The sequence below is a fragment of the Hemibagrus wyckioides genome, linkage group LG23 (assembly GCF_019097595.1).
Source record: "Hemibagrus wyckioides isolate EC202008001 linkage group LG23, SWU_Hwy_1.0, whole genome shotgun sequence".
Lineage (NCBI taxonomy): Eukaryota > Metazoa > Chordata > Actinopteri > Siluriformes > Bagridae > Hemibagrus > Hemibagrus wyckioides.
In genome coordinates, this window is record NC_080732.1 from 4,564,393 (window position 1) to 4,583,080 (window position 18,688).

The following is an 18,688-nucleotide window of genomic DNA, read 5'->3' on the forward strand; positions in this document are numbered from 1 at the left end:
TTTCTCAATCTGTAGAAGCGATCTGAAATTTTCGTCTGTGGTAAATGTAGCATATTTTAGACATCATGGCAATAAAAAGGGTCTGGACTTGATGGTATGGTGAATATCTGGGAGCTGGGGCAGCATTTAAGCTAAATTCTGCCTCTTTATGCTTGATCTTTGGTCTAAGTGGTAATCATTAGTGAGCTGAGATGTGTGAAAGGTTTGCTTTCTTCAGGTAGGTCCAACATTTACTGTAGGTAAACTTTATAGGGTATTTTTTACTCCTGGAACATTACGGTACCTGAGGCAAACTGAGTAAATAAAATGGCATAGTAAAAATAAATAAATAACGTGAGTAAGCACCTCACTTCCCAGTATTTCCCAGCTCCAGACAACACCCCACACATTACTCATAATGTTCCAGATCAAGCTCTCCGTTCACCGTTAAAGAGTCGACGGACTGTTTCAGAGCTTCAGTGCAATGTAGGAAACACCAAAGTACACTCGGTATAAAGTGCTGTTCTTAACATAACTTTCATTGCTGCTGTGGTTGCCGCTAACACTCCTCCATTGTTTCTTTGCCTCCTTCAGACAAATGATCCTTATGGGCTGTGTGGCTTTTGCCCGGCATGTGGGCCCAACGCGGGTGGAGGTGGAACTTTTACCACAGTGCTGGGAACAGGTCGGCTCTTTCACCCCTAAGCCACACATACACGAGATATACCAGCACACACACACACACACAGCAGTATGTAAGTGATAAATTTGGCTCCGCTCTTCAGCATAGCATTTTGAATACAACAATCAACCCTTTAATTAAACCTCCCTGAAACTAAACCTGTCAGTTCTGAACGTCCGCTTTAATTTCAGGGTACGAGCATCCATTTTGCCACCAACTCCACTGCGCTGTGGAGACGAGTTGTTATTCATTTCAAGTAATATACCCTGCCAGCTGAACATGTGGAGGTTCATATTTTTTTATTACAGTGCGATGACTATTATATAGACAGAACAAAAAGCTAAATCCTAAGCAGTTTATTCAGTTCTCAATTTGAAATCTTTGTCGTAATTGAGGTTGAAACGCAAGTCAAGATACGTTTATAACCCTTTAGCCGAACTTAATCCGAAATCTAAAGCCAAACGTAATTGGAAATCTATCACCATGACATTTTGATCATTTCTAAAACAAAGCGAAAATACTGTGTTCCCACACGACGATCAGACAAACAGACCTCACAAGTTGTTTTCTTCCTCTCACATTTGATTCTCATAACTTTTGAGGAAAACAGACACTCGTTACAGATGTGTAATATCCCGGTTGCTCATCAAAGCCTGTGCGATAGTCATAGCCATACTCACGCCCTCAGAGTGTTTGTTGCTTAACCCGGAACGCCCTTGTAGTTTAATTTAATTGTAAGTGTACACCTGTTTATCTTAGCTACACCACAAAACAGTCCTTTTCTGGACTGTTCTGGCTTTGGCAATAAGGCGATCGGTCTTGTGAGGGAGGGAGGGGAAGGGGGGGGGGGCTGGTAAACACAATGGAGGGAAAAGCAAGCATGTGGTCAGGCCATGGACTCACTCTATCATGTTGTGTCTTCTTTGACTTGGCTGGTTTTGTGTGTACGTGTGTGTATGGTTCAGATAAACCACAAGTACCCAGAGAGAAGGCTGCTGGTGGCGGAGTCTTGTGGAGCGCTTGCCCCCTATCTCCCGGTAAGATTTATTCGTCTGACTGGCGAGACGACTTCTGGAATTTTAAACGATCAGCGAATACTTTCACAAAAATATTAACACACATGCCTTGATCAACAACGACAAATCGTTTTTTAATTTGCACTAATTTTTATAAAACAGCAGGAGTTCTCACTAGTTTTATCCAGATTTATTTTTATGATGTATTTAACGATTCTGACGCTACCATTTTGTTTGGCGCTGTATTTTTTTTGTCGGACCACGTTACATTACAAGCACATTTCAATAAAATTTAATAGGAGAAAAAGTTCAGCTACAGCAGTCAGGTATCGCTTTTAGTGATGTCCGAGGTGACTGATGCTGTTGACGCTGTTATTAGCGCCAGCTCATATGAAGAGATGAGAGAGCGGGACTAAAGTGCCGCTGCATCGCACTTTTTCGAAATGAAAACATGAAGTGAGGACAAATAGCATTGTGGGTAACGTAATTTTTAGCTTCTTTAAAAGTTAGGAAAAACATGTTCTAGGTCCCAGTTGATCAGGATGGTTGCAGTGAAATGTTATTTCTATACATCACAGTATTTAAACCACATCCATCACTGAAAAATAACTGGGTGTAGGTTAAGGTTAAACCAGTAGTGATGGAAAAGCTTTTAATGAATAAAACCGTGAACAATTTTGCAACCATTTCTGATAACATGCACCATCACCTCATTTCTGTGAAATCCTTTCCAAAGCTCAGACTTTCCCAAATCTCTAGAAGCTTCTCGAATGCCTCCCTGACAGATCACAGTGGATTTTGATTAGTTTGTGGCAGCTGACTTGGCATCATCTAGATGTCCTTTGTTCCCAAACACAACTTTGGCCCAAGTCGAGAAAATGGCTCGGAAACTCGTCCGATTCCAGGAACTTACTTTTTTTTTGTTGTTTGTTTTAACCATATGTGTCTAATATAACTGGTATGACTAAATGTCCAAGTTTGTGCTGAATAAATTGCAAAATTGCTTAATAATAGTGTACTATCAAGTTCCATATTATTACAGTCAGAATTAGGCTGGACTACTGCTTTACGGCTTGTCTACGTCCTGAGAGTTTCTGTCAATCCAGCATGCAAGTAAAACAAGAAAATGAGCAAATGTTTTAAGTAGAAAAAAAGAAACTCTGATTATATAATATAATATAATATAATATAATATAATATAATATAATATAATATAATATAATATAATATATAATATAATATAATATAATATAATATAATATAATATAATATAATATAATATAATATAATATATATATTGATTGATTGATTGTGTTTTTAAATTTCTGAGCTAATAGCAGCTTCACAAAATGTAAAATAAAAAAAAAAACTAAAACTCTATATAGTATGGAATAGTATATAGTAGTGTTAAAAAACGATTTTTATTTAAATTATTAATTAATAAAAATTATAAGTAAATTAAAAGGATTATTTTAAATTTTAACTCAAATATTTATTTATTTAATATGATTTGCTTTTTTTTATTTATTTTTTATTTATTTAATTTTTTTTTATTTTTCTTTTTTTCTTTTTTCTTTTCTTCTTTTCTTCTGAGGTTTGGCCCCAGGAATTATACACCCTCCTGTGAGTCTGAGAATTAGTTTTAAACTAAAGTCCAAGTGTTGGCACGGCTCTGTAAGTGGGGGCGATGCCACATTAGTAAGAAAAGGGCTCGTAGCGTGTAATTACGTTACGTATTTGTGTGTCTAGCTTTGTGATTGTGAAAGTGTTGATACAGAGAAGACTCTGCAGTTCTAATTATAACATGTTGTGTCTTTTCCTTAAACCACACTGTGTGTGTGTGTGTGTGTGTTTGTAGAAGGAGATCCGCAGCTCTCTGGTCCTCTCCATGCTGCAGCAGATGTTGGCGGAGGACAAGGCCGATATGGTGCGAGAGGCCGTCGTCAAGAGTCTGGGTGTCATCATGGGCTACATTGATGACCCAGATAAATACACCCAGGTGTGTGTGTGTATCCCTGTGTGTTATCTTCTGTTTTGATGTGTGTCCTTGTGTTTCTTTGTGTACGTATTCATTACTATTCATGGCTGGATCACTGTTTACTTCCATGAGTTCCCTGAAATTTCTGCGTTCCTCGCTGTGCGAGGAAGTCTCGTTGTGTGTCCTTGTGTTTTCGTGGGTCCTTGTGGGTCCTTGTGTCTATAGCTGAGTGTTGTCCTGAGTTTCTGTGCGTTTCTCTGCTTCTCAGTGTACATCCCTGTGTGTTTCCTTGCTTTTCCTGCATACAGTGCTCATACTCCTTTTTAATTTATTTTGCATATTTGTCACAGTTAAATGATTGAGGTCATCGATCAAATTTTGATCTTACACAAAGATAACCCGAGTAAATACAAAATGCGGTTTCTAAATGATGATTTGTTTATTAAGGGGAAAAAGCTGACCTACCTGGCCCTTTGTGGAAAAAGTAATTACCCCCTAAACTGCAGTCAGGCGTCTGCGATAACTGGCAATGAGTCTTTCACGTGGCTGTGGAGGAATTTTGGCTGGCTCTTCTATACAGAATTGTTTTAATTCGGCCACATTGGAGGGTTTTCAAGCGTGCCACTGCATCTCAAGTGGATTTAAGGCCAGGCTTTGACTAGGACACTCCAAAATATGCAAAGCAAAGAAAAAAAAATTGGCAAAAACTTTCACAGCACTGTATATCCCTGTCTGTTTTTTTGTTTGTTTTGTTTTCCTCTCTATATCCCTGTTTCCTTATTTTCCTGTCTGTATCCCTGTGTGTTTCCTTGTTTTCCTGTGTATATACCTTTGTGTTTCCTTGCTTTTTCCTGTCTATATCCCTGTGTATTTCCATGTTTTTCTGTCTACATCCCTGTGTGTTTCCTTGCTTTTTCATGTCTATATCCTTGTGTGTTTCCATGTTTTCCTGTCTATATATGCCTGTGTTGCTTTGCCTTTCCTCTCTATATCCCTGTGTGTTTCCTACTGATGCCAGATTTACAAATTGGTATTTTGGTGTTGTGTTTTGGGTTCTGATTGTGTGTGTGTGTGTGTGTGTGTGTGTGTGAAACAGGGTTTCGAGCTGATGCTGCTGTCTTTGAGTGACCTGTCAGAGAGAGTGGTCAGTGCTACACATCAGGTGTTTATTCCCGCCTTCGCAGCGTGGAGTACAGAGCTCGGCAACCTGCAGTCTCAACTCATCCCCTCACTGCTCAACCGCATCGAGAAACTGCTACAGGTTTTGATCAACCTTATGATGAATAGAATACAGTTATGATGAATACAGTTATGATGAATAGAATACAGTTATGATGAATACAGTTATGATGAATAGAATACAGTTATGATGAATACAGTTATGATGAATAGAATACAGTTATGATGAACAGAATACAGTTATGATGAATGGAATACAGTTATGATGAACAGAATACAGTTATGATGAATGAAATACAGTTATGATGAACAGAATACAGTTATGATGAATGGAGTTCATCTTACTGAAGGGTGAATTGGATCATGTGGTATTTAACCCCAACTACCCCAACTACCCCACTGTTACTCTTGATTTACTGAGAGCAGATCTGGAACAAGCTCAGCTCATTTACTGATGTATGTGTGTCTGTCATAGTATCTCTCTCTCTCTCTCTCCCTCCATCTTTATTACTGTTCTTTCTTTCTTTCTTTCTTTCTTTCTTTCTTTCTTTCTTTCTTTCTTTCTTTCTTTCTTTCTTTCTTTCTTTCTTTCTTTCTTTCTTTCTTTCTTTCTTTCTTTCTTCTTTTTTGCTCTCTCTCTCTGTGCATCTTTCTTTCTTTCTTTTTCTTTCTTTCTTTCTTTCTTTCTCTCTCTCTCTCTCTCTCCATCTTTATCATTGTCTTCTTTCTTTCTTTCTTTCTTTCTTTCTTTCTTTCTTTCTTTCTTTCTTTCTTTCTTTCTTTCTCTCCATCTTTATCATTGTCTCCTTTCTTTCTTTCTTTCTTTCTTTCTTTCTTTCTTTCTTTCTTTCTTTCTTTCTTTCTTTCTTTCTTTCTTTCTTTCTTTCTTTCTTTCTTTCTCTCTCTCTTTCTCTCTCTCTCTCTCTCTTTCTCTCTCTCCATCTTTATCATTGTCTCCTTTCTTTCTTTCTTTCTTTCTTTCTTTCTTTCTTTCTTTCTTTCTTTCTTTCTTTCTTTCTTTCTTGCTGTCATGATATGACATATGTTTATCTCCATCTGTTTCTCTCTCTCTCTCCGTCTCTCTCTCTCTCTCTGCATCTTTCTTTCATTCTTGCTGTCTCTCATGATATGACATGTTTATCTCCATCTGTTTCTCTCTCTCTCTCTCTCTCTCTCTGTAGCAGGGTGAACACAGTTTAGATGAACATAAGCTGCACGTGTTCCTCTCGGCCCTGCAATCTTTAATTCCTCCACTGTTCGGCGTAGTGCTCCAGAATGCACCGTTCACCAGCCGAGCCACACTCCAGAGTGACGTCATTCCCATCGAGGGTGAACACACACACACACACACACACACACACACACACATACGCACACATACACACACTCATACACACTCACACACACTCACACACTTAACTTTGCTTTGCTTTGGTTTTGTTGTGCTATTAAAGTGCCCTGTCATTCCCATGCAGCGGTTAAGTCGGGTGTTCGTATGGTCCAAGCTTTTATTGGTGTGTGTGTGTGTGTGTGTGTGTGACCCTACAGTGACCCGGTTCCCGCGCCCGGCGTCTCCGTTGCAGGACGTGGCGTTCATCGTGGGCAGTAGGGAGCAGCTGGGTGCACTTCTGCAGCTGTATGAGCATCAGCTCCAACATGAGGGTACCACGGGGTGGGACAGCCTGCTTTGGGTGGTCAATCAACTGTGAGTCAGCTTACACACACACACACACACAGACAGACATAGTGACATCTCTCTCTATATGTCACTATGTCTTCCCCTTAAAATACAGAGACAGAACGAGACAAAGCAAACAATCTCTCTCTCTGTCTCTGTCTCTCTCTCTCTCTCTCTCTCTCTCTGGTTCATTCTCTTGTTTTATTTATTTTTTCTTTTCTTTAAGTTCAGATTAACTCTGTGTGTTATTTGGCATGAGCAGTAGCAATCCATCTCTACTGCCAGAACTCATGTTACACGGTTTGGCAATACTGGAGAATAATAAAATACAGAACTGTGGAGGAAAAATCCAAGGCAAAAATTAGGACTGTATAAACCCATTGTTTTCAAGAATATATAATAAGAGGTCTGTGATTTGTCCTGAATAAAACTCTGTTACAGGAAAACAATCAACAGCAATGTGGTTAGATGTGGCCGAGTAACTCGTATTAACCCAAAGCTGATTATTTTCCTATAACATCATGTTCTGAAGTGTTGTTTTTTTTTTCTTCTTTTTCTTTAGACCACGGGTCAGCGGTTACAATTTATTTATTTAAAGTTCACACATTATCATTTTTGTCCCATTTTTGTGGATTGTCCAGCTTTCCTATTCAAAACCTTACAATATATTCCATAACCTTTCCATCTTTTTATTATTGATGATTTTTTTTTTTAAAAATGAGGTTTAAGTACGATTTACTGATCTGTAGATAAATGTGTGGCAAAAAAAATTTTACAGAGCAAGTGGAAAAAGCTCATCATACGAATTTAATTGGTTCTGGAGGCGAGTTCTTAAGGTGAAAATGAGTATTGCGAAATTAATTTGCCCATGAGAAATGATGTAAATGCAGATAATCCGTTCCAGCCTCCCAAAAATATGACCAATATTCCCAATACTAATCGTATGGAAACTGTATGGCTGCTTACAAAGAACTGACCCAAGCCAAGCATTCCATGTCAAGGGTCCTCACAGGAAGTCCTGCCACCAAGATTGGGCTAAAAATAGAACAGACCACACCCACGCCACCAATCTGTCAACAAAAAAACGCCCTAAAAATCACCTAGCTTTTGAACGCATACTGAAGGCAACGTTGGTGTAATGGGTTCAATCTTTCGAAACAGCTTTCACTGACTGAAAACAAATATCGTAAAATCTGTAAACTCGCTTCGCTTGGCCTTCGATTGACGCTGACAAGTTTTGAGCGGCTCCTGGACGTACGTGCAACTTACCTTACGTTCCGTTCCGTTCGTTCGTATGCCGAAAATGCTTCGTATGTAGACGCGAGTTTAAACCCTAAATATGACCCCAATCATGCTCCCAAACACTTTAATTCCATTAAAAAGTTAGCTTAATACATTACCATTAAAAAAGAAATAAATGTTTGACGTAAAAATAGAGGAAAAAATCACCGAGATCACTTATTCACACTTACAGAATATACGCGCGTGTTGAACCGAGCACAAGGTGCGGGGAGATGAACCGCGGCATCACGAATAAAAGCATCATAGCTACCAGCCAATCAGCAGCTAGGTAAAAACTGTTAATGCTCTGTGATTGGCTACTTCTAACCCTTTTAGCCAATAGCGTGTCGTAATGGCTGTACTGTACGTACGTGACATCTGCGACGTTCGATATCATTAAAATAACATTGATATTTTATTTGCATTGATATTTTGTTGATTTTACTTTTATATTTAGATTACTAAATTAATAAATTAAATTTTTCTTAATCAGTTTTGCAATAAAAAGCATGAAAATGTATAAATGGCCACGAAATTAGCCGTAAACACTTTTGCAGGATTTTGCGGGTGTGCGAAAAATTCGCGGATGCAAATTAGGTTCGGTTCCAATGAAATCAGTGAAGCTGCGAATCGTGAGGCGCGGATCTGCGAGGTATTACTGTATTTAGTATCGGCTAATAGAACCAAAAGCTTCAAACGTGTAAAGTCATCTAAAAAGCAGGTTGAAAGTGTTTAGATTTGCTTCATAATAATAACCTTGGAATTATTATAATAATATAATAATCATTATAATATTATATTGCCCATGTTTCGGATTCAATTAAGAAGATAAGTATTGTTCAGATCCGTGCCTTAATGGTTTGGTTTAGTGACACAAATAAATTGGTTTAATTACACAAGTGTTGAGGATTCAGAAGATAGGGATAGGTGGAGAGATGATTCGCTGTGGAAGGGAAAAGCCGAAAGAAGAAGAAGAAGAAGACACATTTATATGAGTGTTAGATTCTACTTTGTAAGATATTTTTATGAAATAATTCTTTGGGAATCTGTTAGAAATCCCCTGGCTCTAAGGACACTAGTGGCAGCTGTGAGGTGTCAGGATGTTTATATCTCACGTGTGTATGAGTCTGGCTCTCGATCATGTGCCAGACTCCAAACTATCAAACGCCGCACTATACATCAGATCCAGTCAATGTCTAATCAATATTTGTATTTCTAACTTCATTTAATTTGGTCTTGATTGGTGGTCCTGTGTCCAGTGGATGGTGGTGTGTGTGTGGTCCTCTTCGGAGTGTAACCCTCTCTGCCGTCTCTCTCCTCAGTCTTCCTCAGCTCATCGAGATCGTCGGCCGCATCAACGTGGCCTCCACCACCTGCGTCCACGAATTCTCCAGATTCTTCTGGCGGCTGTGCAGGACGTTCGGGAAAACATTTACCAACACCAAGGTGGGTCAGAGCAGGCCTATATTTAGCATCTTGTGTGATTTATCGCTCGGTTTTGGCCTAGTGATAGTTCGCCTTGCCGTCTGATTTCTATTCTCCGTCTCTCATCCCGAAGGTGAAGCCTCAGTTCCAAGAAATCCTGCGGTTATCCGAGGAGAACGTGGGTAAGCGAGAGTTCACTTCCCCCAAAAATAACACCCTTCCTGTCAGCGGGAGAAAGAACACACACAAGCACCGTTATACCGTGTTAAATTTGTATTTCTACATTCGATTGTAAGTGAGGTTTTTCACCCAGTCTTCGAATGTTCTGCTTTTTAAAAACATGCTTGTGGTTGAGTTCTGGTCCACGCAGGTCTGTATCAGCTTTCTCTATTCGTGACTAAAAACAAGCCAGTTGAGGATTTTTTTTTTTTTTTTTTTAACAAAAACATACTACTCCACAATCCTCGAGTGGGAGTGAAATATATGTGATTCCATCCAGCAGGCTTGGGAAAAATACTCACTGCTTAGATAAAGCGTAAATTTTCACTTAAAATCCGCTGCATCAGTGAACATCACACTTCATTATGTACATTCTTTAATAAAAAATGTGATGAAACACAAAATATAAGGTAATGCAGTGAAAATCAATTCAGCGTCTAAATAGCATTACAGTGAAGGTGACATTTTTATTTTATGTGCAAAGAAAAGCCCAAGGATCAAACTATGTTCTAATTAATATATTACTATATTCTAATAATTATGATCGTTAATTTTTGTAATTTAATTTTCTTCATTTACTAACAGCAATGTTTGTTGTGAGAATTTTTTTCTTCAGGATTCCCTTAAAAATCCACATTAAATAATGTACCATTATAAAAAGTGACCAATAAATTCCTGCAAGAATTATTTAGATTTAACTCATAAATTAGATTTAAAATAAATAAATAAATAAATAAATATATATTTATTTTGTACTTAAATAATGCATATATTTGATTATACGTAATGAAGTAATAAAGTAAATAAATAAATAAGTAAAGTTGATGTGATTTGATGTGAAAGATGTGATTAAATAAATACATAAATAAACAAACAAATAAGTAACTAAATAGGTAATTAAGTTACTAAATTCATGAATAAATAAACAAGCAAAGTAACTATTTAAGTAAATAAATAAATACATTAACAAAAACAAGTAGATAAGTAAATAAATAAATAAGTAATTACTTAAGTAAATAAATACATGAACAAATAAACAAACAAGTCTGTAAGTAAATAAATAAATAAACAAGTAATTAAGTTTATAAATAAATACATGAACTAAACAAAAAGTAAGTAATTAAGTAAATAAATATATACATGAATGAATAAATAAACAAACAAAGCAAGTAGATAAGTAAATAAATAAGTAAACAAGTAAGTAATTAAGTAAATGAATAAATAAACAAGCAAGTAAGTATTAAGTAATAAAGTAAATAAATAAATATGTAAAGAAATAAATAAAAAATAAGTAATTAAGTAAATCAATACATAAATAAATATGCAAACAAGTAAGTAAATAAATACTTGAATAAATAAGCAAATAAGTAAGTAAGTAAAGGTAAATAGGTATTAAATAAACAAACAAAGAAATAAAAAAATGTTTTTGAGTCTTTCTAAATAAACATCTAACCAATTCATGGGGAAGCTAAAAATAACCACCTCTGATAACCTGTACAATAAAAGTCAGCTGTAGTTTATTGCTGAATTTCTGAACTGTTTTATATTTAATTACTTTGTGTAAATGGATGAATTGTTGTTATTTTAGATGCTTCAGCCGGTAATGGCATTTTGACTAAGGCTACAGTGCCCATCTATGCAACAGGGGTCCTGACCTGCTACAACCAGGTCAGTGCTCACTCTCACCTCTTATAATTAATGGGAAAATGCTGGAAATCTAATTTCCTAGAATAGTTTTTTAGGCTTTTTAGCTGGTTTCTAATAATAACTGTGTGTGTGTGTGTAAATAAAATTATTTTTGTAATTTCCCTATTTATTGGCTATTCCACATGGACAAAATAAATATTATTTCACTCAATATTTACCTACTTGGTTTGCATTTTGTATCATTTCTAGCCTCTCGTTTCAGACACACCGAATTAGCTAAGCAATATTACTGTAATTGTTTTATTTTCCCCCCTAGGAGGAAGACCGAAAGCTGCTGGTGGGCTTCCTAGAGGACGTTATGACCACTCTGTCTCTTTCCCATGCCCCTCTCGACAGTCTAAAAGCTTCCTTCGTTGAGCTCGGGTAGGACTTTAGGAAAAAACACACCAGTCATAAACATCACGCTCTGTTGCGTCAACATTAGCTTTCTTATCTGGTTATGTGCCGTTATTTTTTTTCCCCCTCCGTCTCTTTTCTTGGAATTGGACATTGTTGTTGCTTTGTTGCATTTATTTTGTAATTTTTGTACTTGAGGGGCGTCTGTGTGATCTGTTGTTGATCACTGGAAGTGTCTTATTCCACTTTGACTTATTTTATCCACTGAAGAATGACATTTTTATACTTTTAATACATTTAAAGTTACATTTGAGCCAAAAATCACAAGGAGAGAGAACTTTTATACAGATCAGTGGTGGAGTTAAATGTCTCCATTGATCCACTGGTTCTCAAGAGACAGCCCTTCAGCCAATCAATAAAATGATGTTGCTGACGGTTATTGTTTGAACCATAGTTTAGCTACAAAGCTACATGTAATGAATATATTCTTATCTTCGCCATGAAAAACATGCAGCTCGTCATGTTACAGAGAAACCACGAAGCCTTCCCTCCTGAACACGTTCCCATGACAGCTCACAGATCCAATTCGAACCTTGCGATACGTCTCTGTCCACTCAATCGCAGGCTCGTATCTCAAGATTCAAGATTCAAGATTCAAGAAGCTTTATTGTCATTTCAACCACATATAGCTGACGCAGTACGTAGTGAAATGAAACAATGTTTCTCCAGGACCTGGTGCTACATAAACGTACAACCATAAAGATATCCGTATCTGATATTAAGCCACAAAATAAAGAGCCAAAGAATAAATAGGAAAGTTTCTGCGTCATCCATTTGTCTTGAGATCAATTCGATTTGTGCTTTAATACCATGATGGTGTTGTCAAGGCAAGAAGAAGGCATTTAATAATTGAATCGAAGTCATCCAAAGCATTACAGCGTTTCATTTAAACGTATTATCTTGGCGTACTCAAAGAAATTATTTTACAGGACGGAATCCAAGCCGTTGTGGTTTAAAGTTTTATAAAGCCGTGGCTCTCTGCTGCATTACATTCAATCTAACAAACTAGATTACCTTTCTTCTTAATAAGAAGAATAAGGATCATATAGTTTGCATTGACGTAGATGCTTCAGAAACAATAGACATAAGATATTACATTTATGGCATTTGTCAGATGTCCTTAGCCAAAGTGACTTTTTATTTTAACAACTGAGCTATTAATGGTTGAGGGCCAGCAGTGGCAGCTTGGTTCACCTCACAACCTTTCGATCAGTAGTCCAATGAGCTACTACATCCCCCAGAAAGACAATTTTTCCCAGCGTACACCACTGGCTTCCGAGGAAGTGAAATTGGCAGTAGTGCTTGATGGCTTGATTGTCATTTTTTAAAAAATAATAACAAAAAAACACCACAACTCTCTGCTCTTCGATTGATAACGTGCCAGTGCAGTGCTTCTCAAAATGTTGACGTTTCCTAGAACGTAGGATGTTCCTAGAAAAAAAGCCTGAGGCTGGTTGTGAGATTTGTGTGAAGCAGAAGTGTTCCAGGTCATGATAAATTCCTAGTTCCAAGAAAAAGGATCCGGTCACACCATGGTTGTTATTATCTAATATATGCAAATAACTCAGTCATGGATTATTTATGTAGGCTGTGTCTTTGTGATTGGAATCGCAGAACTGACACGCGGAGTGATGAGAGGTAAGAAATCTGTTCTACTGGACACTTGAAGGGTCAGCTTGATTCTTATTGGTTCATTGCTCTACATATAAAGCTTCCAAGAAAGGACAGAGAGGTGTTGACCGATGCTCTATGAAGGATGAAAAGGTATCAATATGGTAAATTGTATAAAACAAAACAAAGGTTTGCTGTTGTTCAGATTCTAAGAAAAAGTCTGATTGCGGATTAGGTAACGATTTTTTTGGGTCTAAATCTGAATAAATTTTGCAGCACTGTACAGATCCAACGTTAGGGGCATTGCATTGTGGTATTTTTTGTCAAAATATGTCATGATTCTTTCTGTGTCGTCTGTGTGTGTTCAGGGCGAACCCGGCCTACCACGAGCTGCTGCTGACCGTGCTGTGGTACGGCGTGGTCCACACGTCCGCACTCGTTCGCTGCACCGCCGCACGCATGTTCGAGGTCAGTCTTTTCTTCTAAAGGAATCAGAGGAAACATGCAGTGCAATTCGAAGCTCTTTGTATTTGGATCATTAAGTAATTAAACAAATGACTCATGATAAAGTCTTTGATGCTTTGCATGATTATTATTATTATTATTATTATTATTATTATTATTACTACAGTGGAACCTCAGCAGTTAATTCGTTTAATTCTGGAGACGAGTTCCTGAGGCTGAAATCTATTAGAAATAATGTAAACGCAGATAATCCGTTCCAGCCACCCAAAAATATGACCAATACGAAGCGTATGTAAACTGCTTACAAAGAACTGACCCAAGCCAAGCATTCCATGTCAAGGGTCCTCACAGGAAGTCGTGCCACCAAGCTTGGGCTCAAAATAGAACAGACCGCCCATGGCACCAATCTGTCAACAAAAAAACAGCCGAAGGCAACGTTGGTATCGTTTCTGGTGGCTTCGCTTGGCTGTCCACTGACGCAAACGAGTTTTTAACGGCTCCTGGACGTACGCGCGACTCAGCTTGACTTAGTTTCACATTTGTTTCTATGCTGAAAATGCTTCTTTGTATGCTGATGCAAAATTTTCCTATGCCGAGGTTCCTCTGTATTATTATTATTTTATTATTATTATTATTATTATTATTATTATTATTATGAAGTGAATCTGAATGATGATGCCTTGCTGACCCCCCCTCTCTCTAGCGCCGTGTCTTGCATTGTGCTCCTTGTACACGCCGCTTCACTGAATGTCCAGCAGTTTACGACACTGCCGTAGCTTAAAGCATAAAGCATCTGTGTGTGTGCGCGTGCGTGTGTGTGTGTGTCTGTGTGTACAATGCTGCACGCTTGCTGATATCATTCTGAATGGTTATAGAAGAAGTCTTCATTTCATTCCCTTCATTTTCCCTGTGATAGTTTAAAGGTGAAGAGTAAATCAGCTCTCTGTTGTTGTTGTTGTTGTTGTTGTTGTTGTTGTTGTAATGTAGTGCCGAGGGTGTGGCCTCTTACATCTCTTTCATTTGAACCTTTTTTTTATGTTTCTCATTAGTCTGTGGTCAGCTCCTTCTGTGTACTTCTTTTGTGTTATGATTACGTTGTGTGTGTGTCGGCGCTGCGGTTATTTTGTTACCAGTGTTTTTCTTTTTGTCTTCTTCTTCTTCTTCTCTCTTTTGTTTTGTTTATCTCCTGTCTTTCACACTCCCTCTCCCTCTCCCTCTCTCTCTCTCTCTCTCTCGTGGTGTTCCATGACTCTCTGCTCACTCCTTCCATGCGTCCTGTGTGACATCACCCCTGATCTGACCAATCAGCTGTTGGTGAAGGGGGTGAATGAAACCCTAGTAGCTCAGAGAGTTGTTCCGGCACTTATCACTCTCTCCAGTGATCCTGAAATGTAAGTCTCCTCCTGCCTCCGTCACTCACACACCTCCCTCTGCCTTGGTTTTGCCCAGGAAGCTTTAAATCCTTAAAATCCGTCTTATAATTTGGTCTAAAAAAATATTACGTTAACGCTAACGTTTATAAGCTACAGTTTCCCACAGACAAGAACACTGACATTTTTCCGGAAAAAAATTGACAATAATGAGTTTTGTTATTCAAAATATGGCAAAAAAACTTTTTCTCTAATTTTTCTCTAAAAGCCTTCTAAGAATAATAAATCTTTTTTTATATATATATAAATTATTTCAAGGAATCAAATGCAATGGGGCAAAAGACTTAATTTCTTTGTCGTGAATTCAGGCATATATTTTTTTATTTTTTAAGATTATTATATATTATTATTTAACCAGATGCTTTTAAAGTTTATATTCTACTGACAGCTTTTTTTCCTAGAAAAAATGAAAAAAATCGGTTTAATATGTATACGACCTAAAGGTATTTTCACACTTCCGTCTCTAGCAGCCTCGTTTCCGAGAAAAATTTAAGATGCAAATATTTTCAGAAGAATTTTGCTTGACCATTAATGGACAGAACTTTTCTTTAGCTTTTCATCGTAACTGAGATGGAAGAAAGTATTGTCTGTGTTAATCATACATACTCTACAGATTGGATTGGATATCAGATCGGATTGATCTGTAAGAAATTTAATAATAAATTCATTGCAGATAAAAATGGCTCTATCTGGGCTTTCCTGTTGGCTTTCCTGATACAACCCAGGCTTGAAGGAAATAATTTTTGTCTGTGTGACACATGTGTGTTAATAACACTTTCACCTGGCACGATCATCACTAACCGCCACTCGCTTGAAGCAGCAGCATGCTCTACACATCCGTCCGTCCATCCGTCCGTCCGTGTGTCTCCTGGCATGCTCAACCCTCCTGTCCTCAGGTCCAAAGCTGTAGATCCTTTCCGTCCCCTTTTCTCTCTCTCTCTTTCTCCAAGTCCTTGCCCTGCTAGGTCCTGGGCCGTGTGTGTGTGTGTGTGTGTGTGTGTTTGACGTCCCCGTCTCTCTTTTGCATCTGCCCGGTTTGCAGCTGATCCTACGAGGCATGAATGAAGCCTTAATTGACAAGCGGGTAGCCCCGGCCCTTATTACCTTGTGCAGTGGTCCCGAATTGTGAGTTAAACCCAGCCATGAGATATTTTAACACCAATATCCTGTCTCTTCTTCTTTTTTCTTTTTTTTTTTTTTAAAAATTTTTCATTATTCTTTGTCATTTTTTTTTTTTTACTGTTTTCTCATAGTAGTCTTGTTTCCATATTGGCATGATCGTGTGACATTATCCATTCTTGCTTACCACATGTTCCATCAGTGCTTGTGTTGGGGTGATGGATGGTTGTGTTTTTATTGGGTGAGGGGGTTGTTGGTTGTTTTGAGTGCCTCCTGATGTATCTTTTTATGCTCCCAGCTCTGTGAGGATTTCCACTATCCCTGCATTCGGAACCATTATGGAGACGGTAACACAAAGAGAGGTAATGATTTCGGCTCAAGCGGTTAAAACCCGGCATTTCTGTCCTTTCCGTCATTTCCAGTCGTAGTATTGTACTGGTTTATCTGAAGCCCTTATTTTGCCATCGTGTTTTTGTTTTTTTTTTCTTTCCAGTTGCTGGAAAGAGTGAAAATGCAGCTGGCTTCCTTTCTGGAAGACCCGGTGTATCAGGACCAGCATTCCTTACACATGGAGATTATTAAGACGTTTGGCAGGGTGGGTCCTAACGCCGAGCCCAGGTTCAGAGATGAGTGTAAGTGCGAAGACGCCTCCTTCTTCTTCTTCTTCTTCTTCTTCTTCTTCACCGCTGCATCTCTACTGTATAGAGATCTGCATCAGCATTAAACACACACACACTGTGTCCACAGTCGTACTTCCGCATTTGCACAAGCTGGCTATGAGTAACAACATGCAGACGGTGGAGAACAAGCGCATGGACATTGCAGGTCAGCTGTTCGAGGCCTACAGCGCTTTATCCTGCTGCTGTATCCTTTCCAAACAATCTCACTATTTTTTTATACGACAGTTTTTGTTCTAAATTATTATAGAGAAATCTACAATACACAGGAACTACAAGACTGTTGAGAATGTTAGTTTCATTATAGTGACCGATTAATTTAGAATAGAATGGGTTTTTAAAGAAATACAGAAAAACTGAAGATGGTAGTATTGATAATTGGGAAATTTTGCTTTGTCTCTCTTATTTCTATATATAAGGACAGTTATTGGGTATTATTGTTTGATTATTATAATTATTATTAATAATAATAATATTATTATTAATGCGGTGGTAGCTCAAGTAGTTAAGGCTCTGGGTCATTGACCGGAAGATCGGGGTTCGAGCCCCAGCACCGCCAAGCTGGCACTGTTGGGCCCTTGAGCAAGGCCCCCCAACCTAACTTGCTCCAGGGGCGCTGCATCATGGCTGACCCTGCACTGTGACCCCAATCCCCAAGGATGGGATATGCGAAGAAAGAATTTCACTGTGCAGTAATGTATATGTGACAAATAAAGACAACTTAATTAACTTATTATTATTATCATTATTATTATTATTATTATTATTATCCATCGCTCTGCAATTTGCATTAAGAGTGTTCCCATCTTCATCAAATTCAGCTCCCAGTAACACAGATATATGGAATATAATAATCTATATAGTTTCCTTTGTTTCTCATGTTAAAACGTCTCCCCAATATCGTGCTTTTCATTTCCAGTCATTGATCTTGTGATACGAATGGCTAATAAAGTTCAGAGTTCAGATCCCACGACTATCGGAGAGCCGCTGTTAGGCCCGATCTTTCATTTTAATTTAATGCTTTACTGCTCTGTACTTTCGATTTGGCTCGGATTTGAGCATTCTAGATAAAAGCGTCTCCAAATGAATGAGTGTCAGTAGAACCACAGTTCCGACAATCCGCAGAAACGATCAGGAGTGAAGGTTTTGCCCCGTAAAGCTTTTACAGATGTAGATTGCGCTTTCTGTGACACTCGCAACACTCACTCACCCACTGGGTCGTTTCCTTTGTGCGACTAGGCTTCCCTGTAAATCTTTCACAGAGCTCCTTCCGACTCGCCCCTTCGCCTGTTCTTGAGTCTTGTTCAACTATTTTAAACAGACTGGAGGCTCTGTGGCTGACGCGGCTTTTCTGTCTGTCTCTCTCTGTCTCTCTCTCTCTCTCTCTTTCTTTTCTTTCTCTCCGTCGGCTCTTTCTCCTCTTCCAAGCACCGCGTCGTTTTCAAAATGTTTACGTGTCACGCTGGCAGGGAACGAAAGCAAATAAACCTCAGCCATTTCTGGATGGCAAATTGCAGGGTGGATGGTGAAACGCTGCGCTGCCCGCTCTCTGATGTTGCGGTGGGCAGCGAGAGCCTGGGGATCGGCCCACTGCTCTGGTTTCCCAGCACACATGCCTATGTGTAGGTGTTTTTTTTTTTTTTCTTCCCCCCCCTTCATTTTTTTCTTGTCTGTTTTTTACAACATGTCTTATTTTCTCACTCCTAGCATTCCTATCTTTGTTCATCTGTTTTATTTCCTATCCTACCTATATTTTTTTTCTTCTTTCGTCTTTGTCTCTCACTTTTCTCTCCACTTCATCGGTCCTGTCACACGGCTGACTCTTAACCACAGTGGGGAGTGTGTG

The 18,688-nt window shown here is 38.4% G+C and overlaps 1 protein-coding gene across 5 annotated transcripts in view; it reads left to right on the plus strand.

Moving 5' to 3' along the window:
* The window catches only part of relch (RAB11 binding and LisH domain, coiled-coil and HEAT repeat containing), a 49,047-nt gene that overhangs the window by 27,273 nt on the left and 3,086 nt on the right, over positions 1-18,688 (plus strand). For 2 of the 5 annotated variants that reach the window (XM_058376011.1, XM_058376008.1), the window contains 15 exons: positions 574-664; positions 1,627-1,698; positions 3,536-3,676; positions 4,752-4,916; positions 6,016-6,163; positions 6,383-6,539; positions 9,116-9,239; positions 9,352-9,400; positions 11,026-11,105; positions 11,401-11,507; positions 13,520-13,619; positions 14,925-15,007; positions 16,464-16,527; positions 16,659-16,797; positions 16,913-17,029. In XM_058376011.1, coding sequence (XP_058231994.1) covers positions 574-664; positions 1,627-1,698; positions 3,536-3,676; positions 4,752-4,916; positions 6,016-6,163; positions 6,383-6,539; positions 9,116-9,239; positions 9,352-9,400; positions 11,026-11,105; positions 11,401-11,507; positions 13,520-13,619; positions 14,925-15,007; positions 16,464-16,527; positions 16,659-16,797; positions 16,913-17,029 — 1,637 coding nt within the window. Of the gene's footprint in view, positions 1-573; positions 665-1,626; positions 1,699-3,535; positions 3,677-4,751; positions 4,917-6,015; positions 6,164-6,382; positions 6,540-9,115; positions 9,240-9,351; positions 9,401-11,025; positions 11,106-11,400; positions 11,508-13,519; positions 13,620-14,924; positions 15,008-16,088; positions 16,172-16,463; positions 16,528-16,658; positions 16,798-16,912; positions 17,030-18,688 lie in introns of those variants that run through there. The other 3 variants (XM_058376009.1, XM_058376010.1, XR_009203279.1) reach the window with 3 other exon arrangements.